General features: G+C 40.9%; 1 protein-coding gene across 1 annotated transcript; it reads right to left on the bottom strand.

The window, feature by feature from the left end:
- Window positions 1–278: 278 nt before the first annotated feature.
- LOC128132895 (uncharacterized mitochondrial protein AtMg00820-like) lies at window positions 279–620 on the bottom strand. The gene has a single exon (XM_052769899.1). The coding sequence runs from the start codon at window positions 618–620 to the stop codon at window positions 279–281; it is 342 nt and encodes a 113-aa protein (XP_052625859.1).
- Window positions 621–979: the final 359 nt, after the last annotated feature.

The raw sequence follows: 979 nt of genomic DNA, 5'->3' as shown, positions 1-979 counted from the left end.
CATCAACATAAATTTGGACAATCATTAGGCGGTCACCCTCTTTCTTGTGAAAGAAGGTTGGGTCAACGGAACCTTGTTTGAATTTTGACATCTTGAGAAAGCGAGTTAGAGTTTCATACCGGGCTCTAGGTGCTTTCTTTAGACCATAGATTTCTTTGTCCAAAATATATTAGTGATTGGGAAATTTCTCGTTCATGAAACCCAGTGGTTGCTCAACATATATAGTCTCTTCCAGTTCTCCATTCAGGAAAGCACACTTGACATCCATTTGAAACACCTCAAAATTCTTGTGTGCTGCATAAGCCAAAAAAAATACGGATAGATTCTAACCTTGCTACTGGAGTGAAGGTTTCTTCATTGTCGATTCCTTCTTCCTGGCAGTATCCCTTGACTACTAGTTTTGCCTTATTCCTTATCACATTGCCTTCTTTATCCACCTTATTGCAAAATACCCATTTTAAACCAACAACCGATGCATCTGGTGGAGTTGGTATTAATCTCCAGACCTTGTTTCGCTCAAACTCATTGAGTTCGTTTTGCATCGCTTGCACCCAATCAGAATGATCAAGAGTTGTGTTGAAGGTTTTGGGTTCAACCTTAGAGACGAATGAGTTGAACATACAGAATTCCACCTTAGAGAATAATGCATTTTGCTTCGCTTTTAACTGAGATCGTGTGAGGACACCTGCAGACGATTCACCTATGACTTGAGCTTTTGGATGATCTCTGGTCCATTTCGTTAGTGGAGGATAATTTGGATCATAAGAAGGATCCAGTTCAGTATTTACTTCCTAGAATTCAGATTGTACATCCAAATCATCATTCACTTCTTTATTCTCCCCCTCGAATGATGATGGTTCTTCCACCTCAGGTTCAGAGTGCTCCCCCTCAACTGGATGTTCAAGGGTAACGTTTGGAAATGGATTCTCCCCCTCGAAAGGCACATTAGGTTTAGAAGATGAAGACCAACCCTCCCCAT

The sequence above is a fragment of the Lactuca sativa genome, chromosome 3, assembly GCF_002870075.4.
Source record: "Lactuca sativa cultivar Salinas chromosome 3, Lsat_Salinas_v11, whole genome shotgun sequence".
Lineage (NCBI taxonomy): Eukaryota > Viridiplantae > Streptophyta > Magnoliopsida > Asterales > Asteraceae > Lactuca > Lactuca sativa.
Note: the sequence above shows the minus strand (reverse complement) of the source record. Positions and strands in the feature narration are given on the sequence as shown.